Below are 25,680 nucleotides of genomic sequence, written 5' to 3'. Positions count from 1 at the left end.
TGTGGTCTGTGCCAGTCGAGGCCATCTGGTCACCTGGCGTAACATCACTTCACTAGCGCGGCGCAAGTAAACACGCGACCAGCGTGCCAGCCAGGAACCAGCAGGAGCAGCCACGGCCGGACTCGACGCTCCTTTCGCGCGCGGGAGGAACAGAGTCGAGTCCGGCCGTGGAGCAGCGAGCCGGCGGCCGCCGTGCGAGGGCAGCCATGTTATTAAGGAGCTCAAGCGGCCTGTGCAAAAAGCATCCGCCATGTTTACAAAGCCGTGTTTACAGCGCCATCAAGCGGGCGTCCTCGGTAGTTCACGACGCCGCCACTACGCTTTTTCTGGCACTACAGGCAAAGCTAGACCTTTGCTTCGCTAAATCCTCCCTGTTCTGTGCGACAGTTCTTGCTGCCGCCGCCGCGCACGAACTCAGTCCACGTTTAGCGCTGCATGTCGTCGCGTGGAAAATAATGCATCTTGGAGTCGTCGTCGTCGATTTGCTCGGACAGGCTTCCACGAGCAGTACTTCGCATTCCGCGAGGTTGCCATAGCACAACTTGGGCGAGCTCGGCGACACGCACCGCCGCGTCGCCGCGTTGCGCGTCGACATCGCGCACCGCGCGGTGCCGGCACCGCGCAGCTTTCGGCACCAGTGCAAGGGAACACCATGCGCCGCCCACGAACTGAAGAGCAAAGACGTCGAACACGCAAAGTGCGCAAAGTTTACAAGCATTGCTCACACAGCTACACCCCCGTCTCCTGCCCAAACGAATACCACTGACAGCAGCAGCGCAGGATATCGTTTCCGGTCCCGAAAACGACTATATGACGTCACCCTGAACCGGCCAGACACGCCGGCCAATGTTTGGTCACGCCGAAAGCGATTTCGCTAGTGCTGCCGATTTGTGGAAGCTCACGGCCGGGACAATCAAAATCAATTTAGATGTTATTCCGGCCTCGGATCGCTGCAAAACTTTCTGTGAGGCATCTGTACAAACTACTGAAGCCAATTATATCATTTTTAGGCGTCAAAATTTGGTGTCAGTACTCCTTTAAACAGGAAACTCACAACATTTATGAAAACCACAAAAGCGCATGGACCATGTTCCTGAACAAGCGGGTTAGTTCACTCCAACGTGTTGTGAGGCGCCAACTGAAGATGAAATGGAGTACATAGTGTATCAGACAGCGTTGTTCGAGGCATCTGCTTATGTTCTCCGCTCTGTTGCCGACAAAATTCTATGAATAATCCCAGCGAAAGGTTAACAGTGCGCAAAAAGTACGGAGAGCAGACAAGAATTGACGGACATATTGTGTATGCACGAGTGGGCACACAACTAAAAAAAGTGTACTAGTGCCTGAACGTAAAGTTTTCTTCTGTCCCCGATAAAGTTCTGAAACCTTGCACGATGAATGATAGAAAGGCAAGAGGAGAAAAGAACCGCGGTAAAAAGCTTAGAATTGCGGACTGTAAATACGCATAACGTATTATCTGCGGCATTTGCCTGACGTGAGCGAGGGAGTACGTTCGTCATACTTGAAGGTACTTGAAACATAGGTCAAGGGAACTTGCTGACAATGTAACGAACGCTCTTGAGAGATATGTGTGCGCTGGAACTCAACAGCTACCAAGAGTTGCACGGGCCGCACTCGCGCAAAAATATATTAAGGTTAACAGATGAAGAGTCAGGGACTGGAATTGTGTGCCACCCCTAGGGCGCGCCCTTAAATGAAAGAGATAATTTTTATTTTACCCAAGCGCAGCTGTGTCCTGAATGGTAAACTTTTATGGTTGCCGCAGTTATACTCGTTAGTGACGTCTTGCAAACAAACTGCTGGTTCAGCGTTCGCATAAATCACGTCGTCTACTGTCATTTGACCCAAATGCGCCGTTTATTTCTGGTAATTAGGTTCAAACAACAAGCCCGACTCGTCTATTTGGTGGAGCACCATCGGTTTCTGAAGGCGGGTTTCTGTACCGCAGATTTCGGGTGGCGAGCTTTATGCTTTTTAGGTCCTACTGTTCACAAGCGTGCACGGGGCAAGAAATGGTGGTATTGGCGCAGAATGAACTGTGCAATATATTTCTGCATTAAAACTTCACTGATGGACGTCCCTTGGTGATCACGAAGCAGCGTTTAATATTTTTGTAAAGCATTCGCACTTTTCGGCAGGTGGTAGTAGTGGAATCACGCGCACCGCATTAACTCCTTACTCCAGATGAACGCTGGTATGGAGGGTAGGATGTATTTGTTTGTTCACCGACTACTTTTATGTTTCTTTACGTTAGGTGGCTAATCATCTCTATTTACGCTTGCGCATTCACTAACGCGTGAATGCTCGTCGCGCATTGCTTATTTGAGATTCCTACCCCAAAAATTCTATATAAGAGGATAGGTGTTGTAGCCTATCCATTAAATTATTGACTATGCGAAAAAGCTTATCCCTTGCCTATGACCACTTAGTGCTCATTGAATTGTTCACCAAGGGGAGTGTCGCCTGACGGAACACCATAGCGTACAACATTGGGCACAAAGCCTATTTTCTGCGAACGATGTATCTTTCTTCATTGCGCCTAAGCAACAAAATCACAACCGCCGAACTGGTTGCAGCGTCTGGAAACGTGCCTGTGGTGTGCCACTTCAAAAGCGTGCGTCTGTGTACGTGTACTATTTTCGTTCTTTGGAGGATAGTTCTTATCAAATAAGTAGAGGATGTAAAACTTTTCAGAATCGTCTATCAATGCGTAAGCATTCCTGCTCCCATTCCCTTCATTTCAATCATTTCTCCAACCAGCTATTTCCATTCGCAAAGCTCATGCTTCATAGAATCATTTCTGTATGAAGATGGCTGAGAACCCTCCGCGATCTTACAACTCACTGTTACGACGATTAAATTATGTATTTTAGTTCAGATGCAGGAAGTTACGTGGTTGGTGCTTTTCAAACATTTTTAGTTATGTTTGAGTTTTTTTTCCGGCCTTTCTTGTTTTCACTGTGTGGGGGCGGTGTGTAATGTGCACATTTTCTCATTTCGTTAAGGAATTATTGCAATGTTTCTTGTTTTATCAGTGTACGTTTTACTTTTAAAATTTTTTTAAGCCCATTGTCTTTACTTACCCTTTTAAACGATAATATGCTTCAACTTCGTCAAATAGGCATTTTTGTTCAAATGCAGGACGTTACGCACTTGCTGCGTAGCGTACTCACCAATCAAAATGCTTTGAAAAATGAATCGCTACCCCGGCCTGGCGAACATGCTTGGCCAAAAAACTGATTGTAAATCACGCCAAATGCTCACGGGGTGGGTAGTCCTTTAATGCGAATGTATTAGCAGCTCCGTGGGTCGAAAATCTAGTGCGTTAATCAGTCATATAATGGCCGACGGATGGAAACAAAAATGCAAGTAAATGCAAAAATACAAGCAAAAAAAGGCTTGAAGGGTCTCCGAATTTCCGACAGAAGCTTATAAAGACAAAGTAAATAAATAGCGTTGAAGAGTCATTTGGGTAAATCTGGAAATGGGCCTTGAACCACGAGCTCCTGGAATGCTAGACGAGTACGCATGTCTAACGCTTCCCATATCATACGCAAGGCATACAAGCTGGTGTTGGTACTACCTGTCAGCACCTCGACACAGAAACTCCTACACTTGGGATTTTATAATACCTTTGATGAACTCCTTGAAGCTAATCATATGAACCAATTACTACATCTGAGCTCTACCTCCACCAGCAGAACAATTCTGAGCCAGCTGGGCCTGCGCTCACCGCTTTAACACCCCCAGGCCGATGCGACTCAGCTTTCGCATAAGATCCACCAATTCATTGATGTGGCCCCACTGCTCCGGAACATGCATCCAACACACCACCAGGATCGCGGAAACGCCAGAGCTCAAGCTATCTTCAAACGGCACGGCGAAAACTCCACCACAGTATACACAGACGCCGCCTCCTATCCCGGAGGAGAGCTAAGACCGCTGTTGTAACTACACCTCAAGCCCTCCTCACAAGTGCATCAATTCCTGCCACCCATGCACTACAATCAGAAGAAGTGGCCATAGCCCTAGCAATTGCTCAAACCACTGCAGAGATCATTATTACGGACTGCCAACAAGCATGCAGAACTTTCTCCGCCGGCTTCGGCTCCCCCCACCCCAGCCACACAAATTCTGCTGCAGCATTCTCCAAAACACCGCGTAAGGATTATTTGGGCTCCCGCCCATACCGGCGTGCCCGGCAACGAAGCTGCCCATCAGCATACGCGCGATCTGCCACACCGGGCTAGTCAAGAGTTCAGCGAGCAGTGGCGTGTGAGTTCCCTCTTGTTCTGCAAAGAAATCACGCAGCACTACCGCCTGCAGCGAACAATGTGCCCTCCTCCACATAAAACCTCACAAAAAAAAACAAGAGCGCCATATTCGAGGTATCCAAGCTAACACCTTTCCCCATACAACCAGAGCCCACATTCTGGGCCCCACCCTCTACTCCTCGCAATGCCGCTTCTTTGAGGCTCCGGGCACGCTTTACCATATTGTGTGGGGCTGCGATAACGACACCATCCTACCTCCCCCCCCCCCTCCCCTGCCCTTCCCTTCCCCTGAGCACTGGGAGAGAACACTGTCCAGCTCGGACCCTGATGACTAGCTTTGGCTGGTGAAGAGATCCCAAGAAGCCGGACGGTCTCAAGGGGTCCTGGAATAAGGACTCTTCCCCAAGGCGAACTGCTTCACAGGGACGTTTATTCCTCCTCTACCTTCCCACCTGGATTGTTCTGGAGCACTTAACGAATCAGTTGTTCCTTCGACTTATAAACTTGGGATGTATGGTACTTTGAACGCGATAATTTATTTTTTGCGTGTTACATGCTCCAAGGCACTTTCTCCTTAAATGTCCATTTTTCCCGGCGATCAAAACACACGTCTGTGTCGAGTAGAGTAATTCACAGAGTAAATAACCACGCAAGGGAACATTGAAGATCATAATGAAAAGAGACGCTCTAATATTTTACGCTAAGGCTTTTGCAATCACGCCATACTCGAAATAGAATTGTCCTCACAATAGAATTGAGTGACCACGGTACACTGTGATGGGAAATGCGACGTCTTTAGCTACACTCTCGACAAGCACCACCCGGGCGCACCCACAATTATGACAAACCAAAATGGGGATTGACCAGCTCGCGGCCGAATCCCAACGAACGATTGGCTGGGGAGTGAACACACACCTACAATTGTCATACACACCGCCAACGCATTTTACCAGTAATGGTGACCGGTTGCATGGGCAGATTCAAGGCCGTTTCATATTGTTGAAAGTATTAAAAAGTTACAGCCGTTCCACTCTACGTGAAAACTGTCGGAAATACAGAGCACTGATTCGCCATAATGGGCTGTAGCGCCGTTATCCGCTCACTGCTACCACCCGACGCATTTCAAATTTCCCGCCTTCGCAGTGCTGGCGCGCCCCCTGCCTGAAACTGCGCCAGCAGGAGTCCTGTTCTTTTTGTGCTTGTTTTCCCTCCCGCGCATGCTGGCGTTGCACTGCCACTTTTTTTGTTGGTGGTAGTGAATGCGTTGTATCAGCAGCTTCTTGACGTAGTTTGAATGAGCCAAGGATACAAGGCGCGTTCATAGCCTCCCACTCTGTGGCGGCTTTGTGGCGTAGTGGGTAGAGCGCCATGTACATTGCGTTCCGCCCGCAGGGTCGAGGGATCGAAACCAGGCCCCGGATAGTATTTTTTTATATAGTAGGGAGGGGTGCGGTGCGGACTACGGACGTCAACGCGGGTGACATCGTGAGTTACTGAAATGCTCTGCACTTAAAAGGAACAGGACGTGGACACTGGCAGCTGCCTCCTGCGATCACCATCATTGTATTGTAGTTCCATTCCACCATTGAAGCCATCACTTACGTCCCGCGACCATGCCTTGGTTTCTTCGATCCATATGGACGTACTCTCCGGCTTAACTAACCTTAACGGGCTATTTCTCACGCAGCAGATAAAGAATCTTCAGTCTCTGTCAATATTTTTTCTTGAAACCAGGAAATTTGTGCTTCTTTTTGATAGGCAAGCCACCCCCAATCTCCCGTTTTCCCACTTGCTATTCTTCAGGAGGAAATACTCGACAACGCCACCGCCTCTTCGCGTATATCATTAAAGAGCTCCATGAAAGAAGCCTTCATTCCTTCGTCCCGTATCTTTTTCTCAAGACGTGCCAGCTGATCCGGTGTGAAGTACTCCTTCCAGCCTCCCACTTTGGCTCTTCTCACCATGGAAAACTTTGTTTTGTCACCGTCGTGTCCCTCTTTGCATGACATGCTGTCGATACCGGACACCTTCTCCCAGTTCGCATTGCGCTTGCGCAGGTTAATGACTATGATGTTGCGCATGTATTCCGGCGTCGACCAGTTCAGGATATTTTGTAGCGAGTCCTCGTTTTCTTCTAGGGCAAGAACGTATTTCTCACCAAGAAATCGTGCCAGTCGCAGTACTGTCCCCCGAGTGTCCTTCTTGAGATCTTCGTAAGTAAGGAAGAAAAAGTTCGGCTCGTCTCTCAGGGCGTAACCGGCGGCCACGTGGTCGAAGTAGCTTCCGTAGCCGAAATCCCCCTCAATGAAAGCGTCGACGAAATCGTCAAAGGTGGCATCTTGAAAGCGCCAGACACTCACGTTTCTCACCATGTGGTAGAATGACACACACACGTCCCACGGGTTGCGCGCAATGTAGAGGTACTTCGCCTCCGGGTTCATTTTCTCCAGGCACGGTGGAACGTGAGTGTAGTAGATTCTCAAGGGCAGCTTCGGTTGCCAGCCCTCGTATTTCCAGTATTCAATGGCCCGAGTATTTGCCGTGAATTCTTCATAGTCCCTGACCGGTTCCTTGCCTTCCTTGAGGATCAGCTGAGTGATGAACTGCATCCAGTGAGTGCCACACTTGGGGTACGAACACTGCACGACATCGCCCGCAATTGGCCGAAAGGTGATGCTTTCGCGGAAAGTTTCGGGGTCGATCCAAGGGCTTCTTTTTGAACCATCGATTACTTGGTAATAAGGTCGACGACCTGCACTGGCCATGGCTTCTTCCTGAAAGAAAAGAGTTCATTAGTTAAACTTTACAAGTGGCAGGACCATGCGAACTAAAATAGGCCTCAAATGTATCAACGTTTCGCGTATTCTGATATATTTTTTGTGGTAGAATGTTATTTCGCCCCACTTCTGGCGGACTCATAAAATGTCAATGCACCTATTTATTTATTTATTTATTTATTTATTTATTTATTTATATATTTATTTATTTTTTATTTATTTATTTATTTATTTATTTAGTTATTTATACTCTCAGCCAAGTTCTGGAATACTTTGTAATGATGAAGAGTACAAAGTACTCTTCATGTATCGGTTGGGTGTTCTTGAAGCCCTATTGCATGTATGTTATGGCTTTTTCGCCAGACTCCATCCTATCATTCTTAAAAGTCTCTTTCAATAGAGTTTTCATAAGAATGGCGTATCTAATTGAGTTCACTTGTGGCCGTAAATTTCCCCTAACTTAGAAGTAAAAGAAATCATATAATTGACAGCAACAAACTTTGGCATTTCTCAAATTACCCCGAAGTGATTTGACTCACTGCGACAAAACTTTTAAATTAGTGGTATTAGAGTTGTGTGTGCTAAACGTTGTAGTCCAGGGGGAGCGCTTACAGCTTTATTCTAAGTGATCACAAACGTTTTCTCGCTTTGCTACATACACAATATACTTGTTCATTCTAACGCAGATCCGATGTAAGCTTCGAACCTAAGCGTGTGGATGTTGATACACGTTCTTTAGTTCAGTAAACCTAATCAATAATACTTCTTTTTTGTTTGCTCGTGTTATACATGTACACCATTTTGTCGGAGTTGAATACTAGTTGCAAGGTGTCACGCAAGTTCTTGCTATATATTTTGCAGTTTAACATCTAGCTCCATCTGATCGGCAGGCGTTCGAATACTGTTCTACAATACGCAGTCATCTGCAAACAGCCTTATGGGGACCGTAATGTTATGCGGAATAACACTCATAAACAACAGAAATAACAGGGGCCCCACGCACTTCCTACGGGTACACCAGACCATATGGTCGAGAAGGAAGATTGGTAGATTTCAAAAATGACGAACTGTTCTCCATGGCTAAGGTATGAGGAAACCCACGTGATCACCGGAGGTAGCTGAATAAAGCAATAATTTTAATAGCAACTTCGGATGCATACTTTATGAACAACCTTGCCAAAGTTTAATTTTCTTCTCCTACTTCAACTCCAGTCTCTCTAGCCCTTCCAATCAGTGTTGCGGAGTTACCAGTCCGGAATTGGAATGAATCCGGAATCATTCCACAATTTCGCGACCCCGGAATGGAATGGGAATGGAATGGGAATTAAGCTCCTTTTGTCCGGAATGGAATGGGAATGGAATTACATAAATTTTCCCAAAATAAAGCGCACTTTTCCTTCTACGCGCTGTTTTTTGTCAAAATATGCAAAAATACGCAAAAGATCCCACAAGCCCAATAACATTAGTAAGCCGGAGCCTTGACTTCAACAATAACTCAGTAGTGTTAAAATCGACTGGCTGATTACAACCACGGTATATTCACAAGCAGCGATTCTACTATAATTAAATACAGCGCTGCTACGAAGTTCGTCGCGATTCTCCGCCTAATAAACGCGGCTTTAAGCCGTTGGTATCCGTCGTGGGGAACTACCGCGATTGCATCCCCCCTATCTCTCCCACCAACTTCGCCTTGTGATTTTTTACCTTGGCGGCGCCTTCGTCCCGGCAGCGAGCTGTCTCCCCACGCTTCACTTTTGTTTTTTGCGTCCGGAACCGTCGGTGATCGCATCCCACCTCACCGTCATCGGGACGCTGACGCGGTGCTTGTGTTCACTGCGAAATTTCGCCTATCAGCTTACGCCCCATCTCCTTTCGTGCTCGCCCCTCCTCCCCCAGGACGTTTTGCAATCCTGGCCCTCCTGTCTAGACACTCGGACGCCTTTGCCCGAAGCAGCGTCTACGAAGGCCGAAAATATTGGTTCGAGAATCCACCCGAAACAGGAGAACCCATGTGATGGAAACTGCGGTCACGCCTGCGCCTGCAAGCTACACGCTGCAAGCTTTGTTCCTAAACGGTTCCGACCTAACGGAAAGCCAACGCTAGCCACTTTCACTTGCTTTCCCGATTCGCAAGGGCAGTTTCTGTTGTAAATGTGACGTCAGCTGACGTGGAACGCGTGTTTTCAACGGCATGTCTTGATTGACTGATTGTAGGGTTTAACGCGCCGACGCAACGCAGGCGATGAGGCGCGCCGTAGTTGATTTGATTGATTGATTGTAGGGTTTAACGCGCCGACGCAACGCAGGCGATGAGACGCGCCGTAGTGGAGGGCTCCGGATTAATTTTGACCACCTGGGGATCTTTAACGTGCGCCGAAATCTCGTACACTCGGGCGTTTTTGCTTTTCGCCTCCATCAGAAAAGCGGCCGCCGCGGCCGGGAATCGAACCCGCGACCTCGTGCTCAGCAGCGCAACGCCTTAGCCACTGAGCCACCGCGGCGGGTCAGGCGCGCCGTAGTGGATGGCTCCGGATTAATTTTGACCACCTGGGGATCTTTAACGTGCGCCGAAATCTCGTACACACGGGCATTTTTGCTTTTCGCCTCCATCAGAAAAGCGATCGCCGCGGCCGGGAATCGAACCCGCGGCCTCATGCCCAGCAGCACAACGCCTTAGCCACTGAGCCACCGCGGCGGGTCCACGGCATCTCTTTTAGTGACAGACAGCGAAGCGAAACCGGCTCTTAAACACCTATTTTAAGCAGCTCGTTTGTCAAGCGCAACTCACAGGCAGAAGGCAACTGTATTAGTTTACTTTTTTTTTTTTTTTAGAACTGATCGTTGAAACAGCCGTCATTTACACTTCGTGTTTTCAGAACTGAACGGCGAAGCGCCCATTTGGCTCACACCATTTTGTTACGGAATTTTGATGAATGAAACCAAAATAAACTTTTTTCGACATTTCACGGCAGCTTGAGACCTTTATTGCAGTATATAAAATTCACGAGGAGACCTAATTGCGTTGCTGAGCACGAGGTCGCGGTTCGATTCCCGGCCGCGGCGGCCGCTTTCCTGGAGGGCTCCGGATTAATTGGAGGGCTCCGGATTAATTTTGACCACCTGGGGATCTTTATCGTGCGCCGAAATCTCGTACACACGGGCGTTTTTGCTTTTCGCCTCCATCGGAAAAGCGGCCGCCGCGGCCGGGAATCGAACCCGCGACCTCGTGCTCAGCTGACATGCGTGAATGCTGACGACCTGTGCGGCCCGTGACCCGTATTTGGTGCAAAGGCAGGACAAGGTGCTCGAGCGGTAATTCTTCCAACTGATACTACCAGATCCGGAGGTTCTGTTCCTCGTTAACAAAATTATAGTTTTAACCATGCTCACGACCGCTCCGTACGCGTGTTAACTGCTTAATGAATATAATGTCTTCTTCAACCATACTTTTGTCAGCACAAAAATAGAACATGTCGTCACGTTAGCATTAACACATTCGCACTTAAACAATATTAAAGCATCAAAAATCGTAAAGACGTGCTGACCATGCAAATACTATAATAACTACCTGGAGAACTGCCCCTGTGGGAATTAGTAGGGTGATTGCACTGAACGATATGCCACAAAGCCACTGTCCCTCGACCTTGGTTACGTGTTTTGCGTATTTTAGCTGATCTTAACGCGTGTAATAACATCAGCTTAATGGTGGGTTCGGTGGTAACTTGATAATCACCGGATAAAACGTTGAGGAATTAGAGGAATGGAATTGAACTGCCCGGCCATTCCCGGAGTGGGAATGGGTGATGTTCCGGCATTCCGAGGAATTGAAAGGAATGGAATTTAGACAACTTGTATTTGCCCGGTATGGAATTGGAATGGAATGGGGACGCCCATTCCGCAACACTGCTTCCAATACCGTGTTGGTGCAATATATTTGAGTTCCCACCAATACATGTTCAGCCCAACTCGAGTGCTTTCTCCTTATTTGAACCAGGACGTTTTCTACCCAAGTATGCTCCCTATTCCAAAATTCTTGTTCCCACATTTTAAGTGTTACTTCTATTATTCGTTCTTTCTTCAAGATCCTTAGTAAGATCGTAAGTTCTGTTATATAAGTGATCACTCGAAAACTCATTTGCTGTGTAATATTCTTTAACGACTGAAGTATGCTACTGTTACTTGCTTGTGAATGTTGGCCGAATTTTATCACACCCATTGGGTTCTCCTCCCGATTTTCTTCTCGGGATTTGGATTTACCCTCACAGCCATGATGAACGTACCAAATATTGGTATATTCATCACCTTCTCTGGTACTTCATTGCCTAGCATGTCTATTTAAGATCAACTTACAATTATTTTTATTTCTCGTCGAATCCCGGGAATACGATTTTCCACAGCAATTTCAGAAGTATCATTTTCGGGTCTTATCAGGACAAGACGACATCATCCGAACAACTCAATTTGCTCAGATATCGTCCATTTATTTGTATATTTTGATTACCCAATTCAGTTACCTGCACACCCTCTCTAAAAAGGCTGTAAAGTTTTCCAGGAAATTGTGGCTCTTTGTATGACGCCGTTTGCGAAGAAATTTCTCACTCCTCTTATAAAGCGTTATCGTGCGCATAAACTGCTTCTATCTATCCTGCAAGACACTTTTGTAGGTCTCCTGTACGGCTTGCTCTCCTAAAGGGACACTGAAGTGAATTTGTCAGGCTCCCGTTTTTGTTTGCCCTGCGTAGGCTGGCTCAAATTAAGACAGTTTACATAATTTATCCGCTTGATGAGTCGGTAATTATTTTATAAAGCCGGAAAGATGGACAACTACTATGCGCGGTCCGCGACAGCAGCACCAATTAAAAGCTGTGACGTCGGGAGAAGGTGCACCGTGTATGGACGATGTCCAAGATTAGCATTCAATAAAGTTTTGGTTTCGGTTCTTTTAAACAGCATGCTTGATATTCGACGTTATCGTTGGATAGGCATTCTCGATATCTCAATAATCGTCATACTGCGCTTCTGCCATGTTTTCGGCTGTAAAATACCTAAGGTAAGCCTTGCAATCGTAGCAATCAAAAGCCGAGGCCTACGCAGCGGATGAACGTCCACCGCGTCACCGCAGCCACTGAAATTAGATGCGCTTTCCCCATATTTGGAGGTTGCCTCCCTCATACCTGTATTGTAAAAAAAAGCGTGTTCGCACCAGGCCAAGGGGCTTTTAGAAGAACTGCGAGTTGGGCTTGTTGGTATAGGTTCATAATGGGAAACAGCGCAAAAAAATTCCCCCGCATTTCCCCGAAGGGGAGTATGAGGAAGTGCGAAGCACGGGGTGATGCTATGAGGGGGAGTTTGTTGAAGTTTGGTGGCATTTTGCCCGTTAGTTACATTAAAGGGACACTGAAGTGAATTTGTCAAGCTCCCGTTTTTGCTTGCACTGCGTAAGCTGGCTCAAATTAGCACACTTTTCATCGTTTATTCGGTTGACAAATCGGTAATTATTTTACAAAGCGCGAAAGAAGAAAAACTACCATGCGCGGTTTGCGGCGGCCGCACCAACTAAGGCTGTGACGTTGCGAGGAGGGGCGCCGTGATTGGACGATGCCCAAGGTTAGCAATCAAACAAGTTTCGGTTTCGGTTTCGGTTCTGTAAAACATAACCAATGGCGTTGTTGGATGGGCATTCTCAATATCTCAGTAATCATCGTACCGCGCTTCTGCCATGTTGTCGGCTGTAAAATGCACAAGATAAGCCTCCCAGGACGGCTTGTAGTCGTAGCATTCACTAGCCGAGACCTACGCAGTGCATGAACGCACCCCGCGTACCCGCAGACGCCCAAATGTCATGCGCTTTTCCCCCATATTTGGAGCTTGCCTCCCTCATGCCTGTATCGTAAAAAGCGTGTTCGCACCAGGCCAAGGGTCTGTTCATTCTGGCCTGTGCCCACTGCCTGCAAGCCGTCGGTGCTTATGGCAACAGCACGCCAACGAGAACTCGCTAGCGCGCCAGTGCCAGCCTGCGCGCGTTTTGTGAACTAGTTCGTGTAGCCATGAACGTTGCGGCCCAAAAAAAGGTGAACTCAATATAGAAAACATCGGCGGAAAACAAAAAAGTTAACTTACAAAAGTAAAAAAGCACGTACCCGCGGGGATTCGAACTCGTGACTTGCAAAACACTTGCGGTGACATACCCAGCGCCCCAGACCACTGAGCCACGGAGCGGGATTTGAAAGACTTGCTAATATAGGGTATATATTGTACAACCGGTTTACACTTTTATTTATTTTTGGCATTTCAAGCAGCTTAGGTGACTATTTGTTGTACTACGCTCGTGCAGTAAGCGTAGCCCGAGTTTCCACAGTAGCTCACGTCTAGCAATTGCATTTCGTAGACGGAAAAGCGTTCGCAGATGCGTAGTCGTGCTGCTGACCGCTGTGCTTGTTCGCCCAGCGCAAAAAAGTGCTTCCCGCGCCCTAGTTTTACGCGGTACGGTAAAAATATCAGTTGATTTTATTTCCTTAGTACCTATATTGACTTCGCTGACTCTTCTCCCGCCTTCAAGAGGCCTTATATTGTCCTACTGGCGTACCAGTCAGCGAAGCGTCGCATGTGCGCTTGTGCAGCGCTTGTGTGAAGCGACCTTGACTTGGAGCTAGATACAGTGTACAAACAAACCAAGTAAAGAAAGGCACATTCTTCCATTCACAAACGTGTCCTGGCTTCGTTTCAACTAAGCGAACGAATTGCGACCAAGCTATTTTTTTTTAACCTCCTTGATTGCGACGACCCGCCGGCGGCCGGCGGACGAAACGCTGGGCCAACTGACTCTGTCTGAAGGCCGGGGAGCCGTGCGATAGCGCAGCCAATTGCCAGCTCATCCCCTCGATCACGTTCGGCTTAACACGCCTCGTTTGTCCCTCTGCGGAAATCTTGGTGAATTAACGTGTATGTTCGAGAGATGTTCGAGAGGGAATGTAATCACGCACACACACACACACACACACGCAAAGTAAAGTGAAACGACAGTATTTATTTCAGCACTTGTTTGTGTTGTCGTTGTATGCGACGGTCATTACGACCGCCTTGTGGTCGCTAAAGTGGACTAGCGGGTTTGTAGTATCACGTGTACACCACGCAGTTATCAAGCCGCTATAACGCCGCTGAGTCGCCAACGCACGCCGCTGACGACGTAGTTTGAATGCGTTAAAGATATAAGGCGCGTTACTAACACTGATGTCAGCGTCGCGTCCGTGGCTTAGTCGGTAGAGCGTCGCGCTGCGGCCGCAAAGTCCTCGGATCAAAACCTGGTGCCGAATGCTGTTTTTTTTTATATAGTGTAGTGGCCTGGCTGGCGCGCCGAGAGAGGGTGTTGCGAGCTGGAGAGTAGTAAAGGGGCTTTAGGAGAGTAGGCGAGGGGGGAGAGGAGGCGCTATGCGAGCGCCCTCACGCGTCGGAAATCCGGCGCCGTTGCTAGGCATGGTAGCTAGCTCCGTTGCTAGGCTGCGGACGGAGGACGGCGGTGGAAGCAGGAGTAGGCCCGACTAAGAAGTGCTTCGCACTTAAAACAAAACTTGGACAAGAAAGACAACGGGACGAAGCGCTACTAGCAACTGAAACGTTTAATCGTCAAAACACAGAAATATATACACGCAATCTAAGCCACCGCCAACATAAAGGTACAATACAATCTACAATCTTGTACAGTCACGGGGGACAACCACCAAAAACACTGCACACAACGAAACTGCACGTGTTCATACTCCGAAAGATGCACGGTACACTTTATCAGCCCTTATCCAAGAAAGCAAACTCGGCATCTGATAGCAAAACAGAAGGTTGGCTGACACATGTTTTTTCCTCTTTTTGGATGTAAAATGCTTCCATTATCTCTCTTGTTGCCCGCTTACGGTGTTTGTCAACAACGATGGTGTGCGGTAGCTCCGGATGGCACGCGCATTCCTCGTGGTTTTGGTTTTCATCAGTGAGCGTGAGTGGCAACTACGGCCGGCCCGTGCACTTCTTGCAATGTATGGCCAAAAGGGAATACGGTGCCGCTTTTAATGAGCTGTTGTGCTCACGAAGGCGAACGTTCAGGCAGCGCCCAGTCTGACCGATGCACTTCTTTCCACACTTGAAAGGGATACTATACACAACGTCCTTACCGCACTCAACAAATTTAATGCCATGTCTTATCCCACAACCATCCGTCCTTTTTTCTTTCTTGTCTGCTAACCTTTGCACCGCAGGGCAAATCTTAGCCACATTGTTTTGGGCTGAAAAGACGACGCGCACGCCACATCTGGAAGCACCTTTCTTCAGCCTTTCCAACTTTCTTCAGTGGGCGCAGGCCAGAATCAGCAGGCCGCCAAGGGCCTGCTGATTCTGGCCTGCGCCCACTGCCCGCAAGCAGTCGGCGCTTATGGCAACAGCACGCCAAAGAGAACTCGCTAGCGCGTCAGCGTTAGTCTGTGCGCGTTCTGCGAATTCGCTCGTGGAGTAGTGAACGTTACGGCCCAAAAATGGTGCAATCAGTATGTAAAACATCGGTCGTTATTGAAAACATAGCGCTCGTGCACAAAGCCTCCCCCAAATTTCCACAAAAGCTCACGTATAGCAATTGTATTTCTTAGACGTAAAACCGTTCGCAGATGTGTGGTCGTGCTGCTGACCGCTGTGCTTCTTCACCCAGCGCAAAAAAAGTGCTTCCTGCTCCCTAGTTTTACGCGGTACGATAAATGTTTCAGTTGATTTTATTTCCTTAGTAACTATATTGACTTCGCTGACTCTTCTCCAACCTCCAAGTTCCCTTAGACTTTACGACTAGCGTACCAGTCAGCGTAGCGTCACATGTGCGCTTATGCAGCGTTTGTGTGGAGCGACTTGGACTTGGAGCTTGATACAGTCTACAAACTAACAAAGTAAAGAAAGCACATTTTTCTATGCACAAACGTGTCGTGGCTTAGTTTCAATTGAGCGAACGAACTGCCATGACTCGTCAGCGGCCGCCAGACTAAACGCTGGGCCGACTGACTCTGTTGCAAGGTCGGCGAGCCGTGCAGTAGCGCAGTCAAGCCAAGTCATTTTTTCCTGACGCCACACGAAAACGCCACAGAAAATGGGCGAGGATGCAGAGGGGAGGACAGCACTTTCGAATCGATTTTTCTACTACATACATTCACGCAAACGCACTCAGAGTGATCGAAACAAGGCCAATGGACTCCGGACTACAATTTGCGCTAGTAATCCAGCAATGTTTACAAATCACTTCAGTGTCAATTTAAACGGGCCATGAAGAAAAAATACAAGTTTGTGTTATTCCAGCGCTTGTCCGGAAGCAAACGATGCTTTATTCACTGCGAAATTAATCAGCTTAAGTTAAAATTTCCATCCTCGCGTCAAAAGGTGTGTTTGAACGACATTTGCAATGACATCATAAGAACAGGTCTTTCGGCTAAACATTGTGTCGAGCGGAGACTTGTTTACTGTTAGTCAGCCTAGATGGCGCCACCCTGCTGCGGCAAGCCGTTTTTTTCCTTTGGTTTCTTTGTGACTGTATTTAAACCTGGGTTGTTTTTGGTCAAGGGGAAAGTAATTGTTTCGTGAAACATGGCTATCGCTCGACAAATATGGTCACGTAAGGCACCGTCGCTTGCGTCAATCGGCCAGTGGCCTCTGAGACACCCCAAATCCCCGCAGTGCTGTGCATCTAAATGAAGCGTATTGCGCGCAGTACCAACAGCAGTACGCATCGGTACTTCTGTGTTTACGTTTGCTTTCGTGACTTCCACTGTTTGTCCCACCACTCTTACTGATATAAAAAGAATGCGCCCTAACTTCAAGCGCAAATAGCTCGTTCGGCAAGCTTATAAGTTTTGTCTAATTTGCGTTTGCTTTTTCCGGCTTCTGCTAATCGCAGAGCCGGCTGGTATGACATCATAGGATCTGTTGCGGGAAATGAGCGAGGGGGTCGCATGACCATTCCCTTTTTTCCTAATTATACAGCTTATTTGTGCGAATTTTACGTTAAAAGTGGTGTCAGCATGATTCTAACGAGGCAATCTTTTGAATGAACCAAAGTTGCATTTTCTCTTCAGGGACCCTTTAAAGATGCAAGCACTGTGGGGTTTCTTTAGAATCAAACTTTTTTTCGTAAACAATAAATTCCATATAAAGCATTCATACTACTCCTACCCATACAAAAATGCCTTATGCGCGCCTATTGAAAATGTATGGTGAGCTATGGCCGCCTATGGGTTTTTATGGTAACTCATAAAAAGGCATAAACTAGGCTATAGCCAGCTATTGAAGTTTTTATAGATCCTGCACTAAAGACTGTAAACCATACAATTCTCTTTGAACGATTATAAACATCCTAGTGTGTTTAGTCTATAGAGTCACAGCTATTCAGGTTACTGTAGCCAGTTAAAGAAATATGTATGGCTTTAGTTCTATAGACCAGCCGCGGCAAAGCTCTTTTGGCTGGCTATAGACCATTGTTTAGCTTTAGGTCTACAGACTTGAAACCATTCAGCTGTCTTTGCCAGCTATTGGAAAAATTATGTCCTCAAGCTAAAGAGAGACAGCCACAAAAGCTCTTTTGGCTGGCTATGGGCTGTTGTTTAGCTCTAACTCTACAGACTCAAGACCATTCAGCTGTCTTTTGCCAGCTATTTAAAAGAGTTCGCCCTAAAGCTATAGAGAGAAAGCCATAAAAGCTCATTCGGCTGGCTATAGGCCATAGTTTCACTATAGGTCTACAGACTTGAAACCATTCAGCTGTCTTTTGGCAGCTATTGAAAAGAGTTCGTCCTATAGCTATAGAGAAAAAGCCATAAAAGCTCATTTGGCTGGCTATGGGCCATTGTTTAGCTCTAAGTCTACAAACTTAGAACCATACGGCTGTCTTCTGCCAGCTATTGGAGAGAATTTGCTTTAAAGCTAAAGAGAGGCAGCCATAAAAGCTTCTGCGGCTGGGTACAGTACAACATATAACTGTAAACCTTTAGAAGTGTGATCATTAAGCAACATTTTACCGGCATTAAGAAAGCATTTGACGCAGAACTTACAAGCCTGCATTCATAAATGCTTCTTTAGCTAACTACTTAGTAATATAAGGCTCCGAGTCTCCAGCCGCTAACCAAAAAGTGTTAGCCTATAAAGGTATAATTCGAGCAAACATTAATCCCATTCTTCTGGTTTTAATAAAACTTATGACGCGAAATTCATATACTCATGATTTACCTAGCTAGATCTACAACACAGATTGTATAACGATGATGAGGTTGATCGGCCGGTTATATGAGCATATTTGTTCAATAAGGTTAGGTACTTATTATACCAACAATAAGGGAAAAGTACAATTCAAGGAAGCTACTGATTAACGCTCAAATTCAGGTTGCAACTTTGGATACTGCGCGTCGGCAAAGCTTGCAAATGAACGTTGACCGAAAGACGTATAATTTCGGAGAATTCTTCCTCTGCGGCCCTTCGCTGCCACGGTCAAGTGAAAAAGCGGGCTTCTCTAAAAACGGCCCTCACAGCGTTGAAGCAGATTGGAAAAAACTTGCGCGGCCCACGGTACGCTCTCTCCGAAATATGGTGGAAGCTGCAAACAACAGCATTCTCTCTCCCGCGGAGCCCACTTTCAGATTAGTCATTGAGAAAGGGGGAGAGAGAGAGAGAAAATGACTTTATTGAATCTTTTCCGGCGGGGAGGAGGCGGATCAGGCCACGCAGGGCTTCACCGCTCCCCTGTCTATGAAACTAGGCAGACCCCGAAGCTATGCCTGGGCTGCAGCGCCGGCAAGGGGGAGAGTGACCCACGCCGGACCGAAGGAGGCGCGGTGAGGAAATTCTGGGAAGCGATGAAAAGGTAGAGCGGACATCCCTGCTTCCCGTTTGATTTTCTGTTGTTTGTTTGGAATACTGGTTTTGGCGATGGGTACCGAAGGACACGGCCGTGCTGCCCGCGCTGTGTTAGTATTCCTGCGCGCAGCAATGCTAGTGACAGACAATTTTCCCTGAGTACTGATCACAGATCAACCTTTTTTCGGATGAAGAAAACAAAACGTTAAGTGATCTTGTATTTACCAAAAAAAATAATTACCAGCGAAAAAGTTAGAAAAAGATCGAAAGATTTGCACGTATCTCCGCACTATTTGCTATCGCGATGGACGTGCTTATACCTGGATGTACTCAGTCAGCCACATTTCGCCTCCTTGCTCATGTGCGCGGGCATGGCACGTGTTGCCTGGTGCTGGGAATTTACGACTCGACGGCAATGTGCTCGTGTAGGTGGTGTGACGCCAAGCAAATGTGTTGCTTTTCGGTGTCGTAAATTTCGGTGTGTACGGTGACAGTTACGGTAAATTCAACATCAACTTCAAGTCATGCGAAAATGGATACGTGCGATACTGTGACAGGATTTTCATAGTACGCAAAACTCCAGGGTGAGTGATCTTACGAACTGAAGTGACTCTATAGTGCGAGAAATGCAGGACTTTTTTTGGTGTTCACGAATACTTTTCTAAACTACCCTGCACCACATGGGCATTCCAACGTACACAGAAGTGAAGATTTGGCCGCGGTGATGTGACAAAAACAATTATTTTTTCGCGAACTGAGAAAACTTACAAGTAACTAATTGAGTGAACTTGGAAAAACGTTTTTTTTTTTATCATTGCAATGAGTGCGGCCGTCTTCATTGTTTTATTGAGAGTGCATTTCTATTTTAGCCACCGTACTTGCAGCTGTGTGCGTTGAGTACTGAGTGTAATGAACGACTTCTGAGTGCTCTCTTTCCTGTGGACTACCCAGCACCTGTAGGTGTTTGTGTCTCGGCGGGCGTTCGCGGGGAATGTGCCGCGTAGTGTGGCTGTCGAGCGAGTCACTTAAACGTGAGCCAGAGTGTTGGAATGCGACTGCTGTGTTTTTCGATCGGCGTATGTGAACGACTGTTTACTGGTGGTGAAGTAGCGTAGATAGTAGCCCTTTATGTATTGAATGGAATGAATAAAGCCCTTGGTTTTGCTTTCCTTGAACGCCTGTGTTTAAGCCTTTTGTGAATGAAAACTGTCGAAGTGTTTGCAATCGCAATCTCGCACTCCCCCTATATCGCTGAAGTATTCACTGAGCATATATTACAGAATGCAGCTAGGCACACAACCTAAGTGCCAAAGGAGACTAGAGATCTGCAAGGCTCTATGCTGGCATGGCAGCGTGCTAATAATTTCTCAGTGGCTGCTGCTGTCGCTGTGTTTCAAGTAGTGGTGATTCTCTTCTGGCTGCAGCCCATGCAAAAATATTACATGGCCGGCTATTGAAAAATATTCTTATGGTCGTCTTTAGCTATTTGGCCCAATTATCTTTAGACATTTCTATGGCTGTCTTTAGCCATTCCTATCGACATTCCTATGGGTGTCTTTAGATTCTTCTATGGCCATAGAGCTATCAAAAGAAGAGGTAAAGACAGCCATAGAACAGGCTATAGAAGAAGCTAAAGGCACCCATAGGGGTTTCAATACGAATAGCTAAAGACAACCATAGAACCGGCTAATGAAGAACTTAAAGACACCCATAGGAATGTCGATAAGAATAGCTAAAGACGGCCGTAGAACCGGTTATAGAAGAAGCTAAAGACACCCATAGGAATGGCGGTACGAATCGCTAAAGACAGCCATAGAAAAGTCTAATGATTATTGGGCCAAATATTCAAAGACGACCATAAAAAAGATCTTATAGCCGACCATACAATATTTCTGTATGAGTACCCGCATTCTCCAAATAAAAGTGATGATATAAATGCCATTAATTGTAGCTTTTCCTAAAACAGCCTGCTTCCTCGGTTTTTCCCAAACTAGAGTGATATTTTTGATATCGCTACTACAAGGGTAAACCATGCATATTTAACGCACCAAGGCTGAGAGGCTGGAAATTCCTAAGCTGTTTAATACTGTCATTCTTGTGGACTGCAATTTTGTAGACAATTTTCTGTGTAAAATGGACAACTACGTACGTTGGTATTGGCGCGTTGCTACTAGCGGCGCGCGCAGGCGACGGACAAAAATGCAACAGGACGAACAGTGTTGCTCATCCTGTTGCTTTTTCTTCGTCCCTTGCCTGTGCGCGCTTGCAGAAGCCATTTCCCGGTAATTGGCATCATTGTTGCCTTCAGGCGTTCCCGGAATAATTTCAATACTTTTTCTACTACCATGTCACCGACATAATATTTTATTTTCGCGATCACTGCCTTGTCGTCTGCCATTTTGCATCTCTTGATTTTCCTAGGCGCCTCTATATGTTGTCTCGGAATACCCTTGGGATGTCGCGATCAAAACGACTTTGTCAAATATTGTTTCCTGGCCTTACGTTGCTTCGCTATAAATGTTTATATTACCTCTCTCGCACAGTTACTATGTCGAAATATTGCCTAAAATACGCGAAGGTTAAATTTGACAGTTACTCTGAAATGAAACAAGGCAGTTACAAGAAAAGCTGTATATTTTGCCTTGGTATTTCGGTTGCACTTCAGGTGTATGTGCACTTTTTTCTTTCTGGGAATTTCTTTTCTTCTGGGTTTTTTTCTACACTGGTCAATTAACAACTGTGTATATCATATTTTTATTGGAACTAAAATGGGGTTCTTTTATTTTTTCTATTAAAGCTTTTCTGGGTGCCTTTTTTATTTTTCTCATTTGCAGAAGAATGTATTGATTATTTTCATGCCATTTCTTTGGCCAAATTCAACGAATTTGCCATGTCGGGTATTCCGGCTACCCATGTCATACTTTCCAACTACATGCTCGCTTCCTTTACTTGTTTATTTCTTGCATTAGTGTCGGGGATTACAATCGCTCATTGAATATTTACCAGATTTATTAATAATTTAACCTCCTTCTAGATGCTGCGAATGTCGTCATTTTGTGGCCGGGTATTGGTAAGCGATCCGGTAGTACCTTTAACTTATATTTTTTGTTCAGCTTGGTGATAATTGCCGGAATGTTTTCGTTACTACTCAGAATGATATTTGTGCACCAATAACCCTACTCCAAGCTGCATTTATTCATCGTCCCCTTGAAAGCAGAGGACCCATGCGTAATTTAACTGTTTGCATGCCTTCCGCGTTTTTTACCTTATTCATTCCTAAAATGAACCGAGAATCGTTCCTGTAAGAGAAGAGCTCAGATGCCATCACCGGATAGTGCTCCAGCGCTTAGCATAGCTATGTTAAAATTTGTATGGAATCGTCACAGAACCCGCTATTTCTAGCATCCGCCGCTGTATAGCGGTTCAGGGACTCCACAGCAGCTGAAGATTGAGGCCTAGAGTCCAGTTGTATAATAGCATAAACCTCTTAACCAGATGCTACACCAGGAAGGGTAGATACTTTCTTTTCAAGGTAATGATGTTTTTTGGGCCAAAGAGGCTCCTATACTATGGTAATATGGTTACACCGCCATGTACGTCCTCCCTAGTACCGATGATTTAATGCCTTCTCGTACCAGGCAGAATTCTACGCCTGCAAATGCAATAAAGAGTGGAACCCGTGACTAATTTTAAGCTATTCGGGGAGAGAACGAAGGGCACCCGCATTTACACGATGTTCAACTTTATTAGAAGCAGCGAAGAATTAAGGGAATAAGGAAGCATGGTCAAGTAGAACACGGGTGTGCGATGGCTGCATATAGAAACAAAATAAAATTTAGTGTATACTTACTAATATCTGAGTTGCGGGCCGTGGGGCACCAACATGCATCTTAACAATGTGCAGTCAAAGAGAAAACTTAAAGTTATTTTAGGAGAAACATAAGTACAGTGAACTCCCGCTAAGACGAACTCTGTTAAGACGAATTCTCTCTTATGCTGAACAAGGCTGGAATGTTTTTTTGGTTTTACATAGACCCAATGCAGAAAAAATCCGCTAAACACGAAGATCCTTGCATGTCCTCTTCGGTTAAGACGAACAATTGTCAGTGTGAACAACACTGCTGGCGATGCTAGGTAGCGAGTGTAAAGTCTTGGCGTGGTACGGCGGGGCATTCACGCGACCAGAGGGGGAAAAAAGTAAAAGAAAACCACAGCACAAAGCGAATTCACGCTACAAAGAAAGGTAAGGAGGGAGAAAAAAAGACAAGCGCATAAATCTACCACTTCTCCCACCCTTCAACCCCCGGAGCCAGTGGAAAAGGAAACAAAATAGGAGCAAACGCGAGTTTGCGGCTGCTCTGCTCTGGAAGAGAGAGGCGCAGAACTTGAGGACAAAAAAAGTAAAAAAGCGACAATTGAGACTTCCTGTTCGCGAACAAAGCATCTCTCCTAACCAATGCCGTTTGTCAGCGAAAACATGTGATTTCGCTTCGGCTCGCGTCGCGATTCCCACCGCGTCATTGGCGAGAAAGCCAAGGAGTTCCATCTATCTCTCTTCTGCGTTGTCGCTTGAGGTAGCGGGTGTACGATCTTCGTCGACACTTCGATTAGATAAAACCAGCCAAGAGCACTTAAAGACAGTCGTCTATCCAGTTGCGCTCTCAAATAAATGATATTTTTGCCTTTTTCTTTCATTTAGGTCTACTTGATTCACTATCTTGAAGCAAAATATTTGCATGCACCTGGACGTGTTGCCGATTCTGTTTTGGGGAGAGCTTATGATAATACGAACTTCTGATAATACGATCAAACCATCATGGTCCCTTCAAGTTCGTCTTCACGGAAGTTCACCGTACATTACCAAAAGTAAGGAGTGCAGCAAGTGTTGTGCGCTTTCATGCGCGGCCCGCATAAGCTACGCTGATTGCATACCCCTGCCCCGAAGTTTGATGTACGGTGCTCGTACACCGACATTCTGCTCCCGCATGCATCTTCACTCGCATAATTCAAGGATATTTCGAATAAAGTTTGGCTTTGTGCAACTAAGCGTTTACTGCTGAAATCCATAAACATACATGAGTCTATTCTACAAATAACCTAGTGAGTGGCGGGTGTAGCGATTTGTGGAAAATTTGCTTTGTCTGTGTGCTTTACCTCCTGTAGGGCGTACTTGCAATGCCCACTAGTCATTTTAGTTAGGGCCAGTTCACACTCATCTGCATCTTTGACGTGCTTTAAAGCTTTAAGACACTAAAATATATTGTAATACGTTTTTAGTATATCGCGCTGTGGTTTATGTCGCATGAAGTAACAATCATGGCCTTGTGAATACGTGGACGTGTATATTGAAATTTGTCCTGCTCCTTTTGCAAATAGTTTGATAACCTGAAAAGGTGATAACGGGCTTCAATCATAAGAAAATACGGAATTATTTTATACGGCCTCGTAATGTGCTGCAAAATTAACATGGAAGTCGACGAAAATAACCTTGACAAACACTAGCGCGTAAACCCAAAGAAATATTCCCCAACATCCGCCGAATTTAGGGTTCCCGGCTAAAATCCTTGAGGTGTAGTAGTGTACTTTTAAAGAAAGTAACGTTAAAACACTGGACCTTACCTACAACTACATACAAAGTAGATTTCTGGCCTTCCATTGCAGTAGCCCAAAGTCAAATGTTGCAGCAGAATGGCGAACTGGGCTAGTTGGTATGTGTGCATGACGAAGCCTGCAATACGCGCGGCACTTAAAAACGTAAAGCAGACACAATAGGATGAACAGGACTACATAAATGGGGAACTGGGAAGCGCTCGTCCTGTTGTCATGTTTGTCTGAAGTCTTCAGTGTTGTGCTTTTTGAAGGTTTCGTCATAAATAAAATGAAATTGCACTCAGATTGCACAACTCCCCTCCAACTGTTCCTGTCTCCAATCATTGTGCAGTCCTCTTCTCGACATTTTTAGGGCATAGATAGATGAAGAATATTTCTCTGTGATAAAAAGATGCGCTGCTTACTTTACGCATGTATGTGTGATTCTTTTCTGTTTCATGAAGCCAGTGGCCTCAGTGAACCAAGGCAAAAACTAATACAAAATTCTTATCGTTTTAACTGTCCATTTTAGGCATTATAGAACTATTTTTGCAGACATTAAACATCAAATTGTGCCAAAATGCTTATTCTTCCCCCGGCAACTATATATTGTCAGTTCACGAAAGTAAAATCTGCATGGCAGTCCTTTCAAGACAAGCAGACTGGGAGACATTTGCTCAACAAATGACATATATACGGACAGATTGTGGGGCGTACACTGAGGAATACCACATAATCAAATCTGCGTCAGTAAGGACGCACAGTTGCTGTACCTCTAACGAGTAATTTACCCCATTCTTGTACTGTAATCATACCGTTTGGAGTGCAAACAATTTACGCAATACTGACATGTGCGAAGGAAAACTGCCTTTGTATTCGCAAAAAAACTGGGAGCAGGGTGAGAACCTGCATCAGAAGGATGCTTACCCATGTAGCAGCCATCAGGAAACGATCCTCCACTTGGCAGATTGCAGGATTTGAAACTCCACGCTGGCGTAGGCTGCAAGGGGCGAACACCTCAACTCACTGCCTCCGACACGTATCGCACGACACGTGTAAAAATGGGGACGGCTTAATCTAGAACTAACCGTTATCTTTGCGTTTTTACCCTGCTCTTGTCTCCCCCACTTCGCTAGAAACTCCGCGGAATGATACTG

The 25,680-nt window shown here is 46.1% G+C and overlaps 1 protein-coding gene across 1 annotated transcript; it reads right to left on the bottom strand.

Moving 5' to 3' along the window:
- Nucleotides 1–5,270: 5,270 nt before the first annotated feature.
- Nucleotides 5,271–25,571, bottom strand: LOC144145561 (amine sulfotransferase-like). Its single transcript, XM_077677208.1, has 2 exons — nucleotides 25,451–25,571; nucleotides 5,271–7,069 (listed from the first exon to the last, which is right to left on the bottom strand). Exons 1-2 carry the CDS (start codon nucleotides 25,463–25,465, stop codon nucleotides 6,095–6,097), a joined length of 990 nt encoding a protein of 329 aa, XP_077533334.1. The 5' UTR covers nucleotides 25,466–25,571; the 3' UTR covers nucleotides 5,271–6,094.
- Nucleotides 25,572–25,680: the final 109 nt, after the last annotated feature.

Source organism: Haemaphysalis longicornis, unplaced genomic scaffold (genome assembly GCF_048455015.1).
Source record: "Haemaphysalis longicornis isolate Haplotype H1 unplaced genomic scaffold, Haemaphysalis longicornis Haplotype H1 scaffold_7, whole genome shotgun sequence".
NCBI classification, from domain to species: Eukaryota; Metazoa; Arthropoda; class Arachnida; order Ixodida; family Ixodidae; genus Haemaphysalis; species Haemaphysalis longicornis.
This window is presented reverse-complemented; position numbering and strand designations above follow the sequence as displayed.